Genomic DNA, 883 nt, shown 5'->3' with positions numbered 1-883 from the left:
AAGGAGTTAGCAACCCCTAGGGTAAGTATCTCAGATGCTAACTATACACTGCCTTTAAATATGTTGGGCAAACCTTAGTTATAAAAAGTTTTAGAACAATTAGATTGTTGAATTTCCTTGAAATATTCTTCTTGGATACAAATTGACTCTAGCATCAATTAATATTTTTTTGAACAAGTTTGTCAGGCTATTTTTGTCTCGACGCCATTAAGTAGCGGAAGCGAGACTAAGTTGTTGCTTTTCGTGCGATGGCTGCGTCAACATTACGTTTTTGCGTTTAAGTTAGTTTCACTGACAGTATAAGTGTTACACCAACCAAACTTGGACCATAGATGCATCTTAGATCTTAGGTAGTGCATCTCAACCCAAGCATCAAATGCTGGATGCAGTCTACCTTTCATGGTCCATTGACTTTGTCAGCATCTCCATCAACATTGAGTTTTTAGCTCACCTGGCACGAAGTGCCAAGTGAGCTTATGTCGTGGCGCTGCGTCCGTCGTCCGTCCGTCGTCCGTCCGTCCGTCCTTGTCCGTCAACTTTTCCTTTAAACAACTTCCTCTGAAGAACGGACAGGCCTAGAGTCATGATATTTGGCTGAAAGCTTCGTTGGTAGGAGCCCTACAAAGTTTGAGAACGAAAATGACCTTGACCTGTTTTCAAGGTCACAGGGGTCAAATATGTCAAAAACTTCAAACGACTTCTTCTAAAGAACTAAAAGGTATAGAATCTTCATATTTGGCTGAAGGCTTCCAGGGATAGAGCCCAACAAAAATTGAGAATGAAAATGACCTTGACCTTCTTTCAAGGTCACAGGGGTCAAATGTGTCAAACACTTCAAAAGACTTCTTCTGAAGAACTGAAAGGTATAGAATCTTTATATTTG

At 40.5% G+C, this 883-nt stretch overlaps 1 protein-coding gene across 1 annotated transcript in view; it reads left to right on the top strand.

Annotated features, from left to right (window-relative positions):
• The window catches only part of LOC110465071 (prolyl 4-hydroxylase subunit alpha-1-like), a gene marked incomplete at its 5' end in the record, with an annotated part of 56,855 nt that overhangs the window by 32,903 nt on the left and 23,069 nt on the right, over positions 1-883 (top strand). Inside the window, one exon of the mRNA XM_021520652.1 lies at positions 4-21. Within this exon, the coding sequence (XP_021376327.1) occupies positions 4-21 (18 nt within the window). The remainder of the gene's footprint in view (positions 1-3; positions 22-883) is intronic.

Source organism: Mizuhopecten yessoensis, unplaced genomic scaffold (genome assembly GCF_002113885.1).
Source record: "Mizuhopecten yessoensis strain PY_sf001 unplaced genomic scaffold, ASM211388v2 scaffold1543, whole genome shotgun sequence".
Classification (NCBI taxonomy): Eukaryota; Metazoa; Mollusca; class Bivalvia; order Pectinida; family Pectinidae; genus Mizuhopecten; species Mizuhopecten yessoensis.
This window is presented reverse-complemented; position numbering and strand designations above follow the sequence as displayed.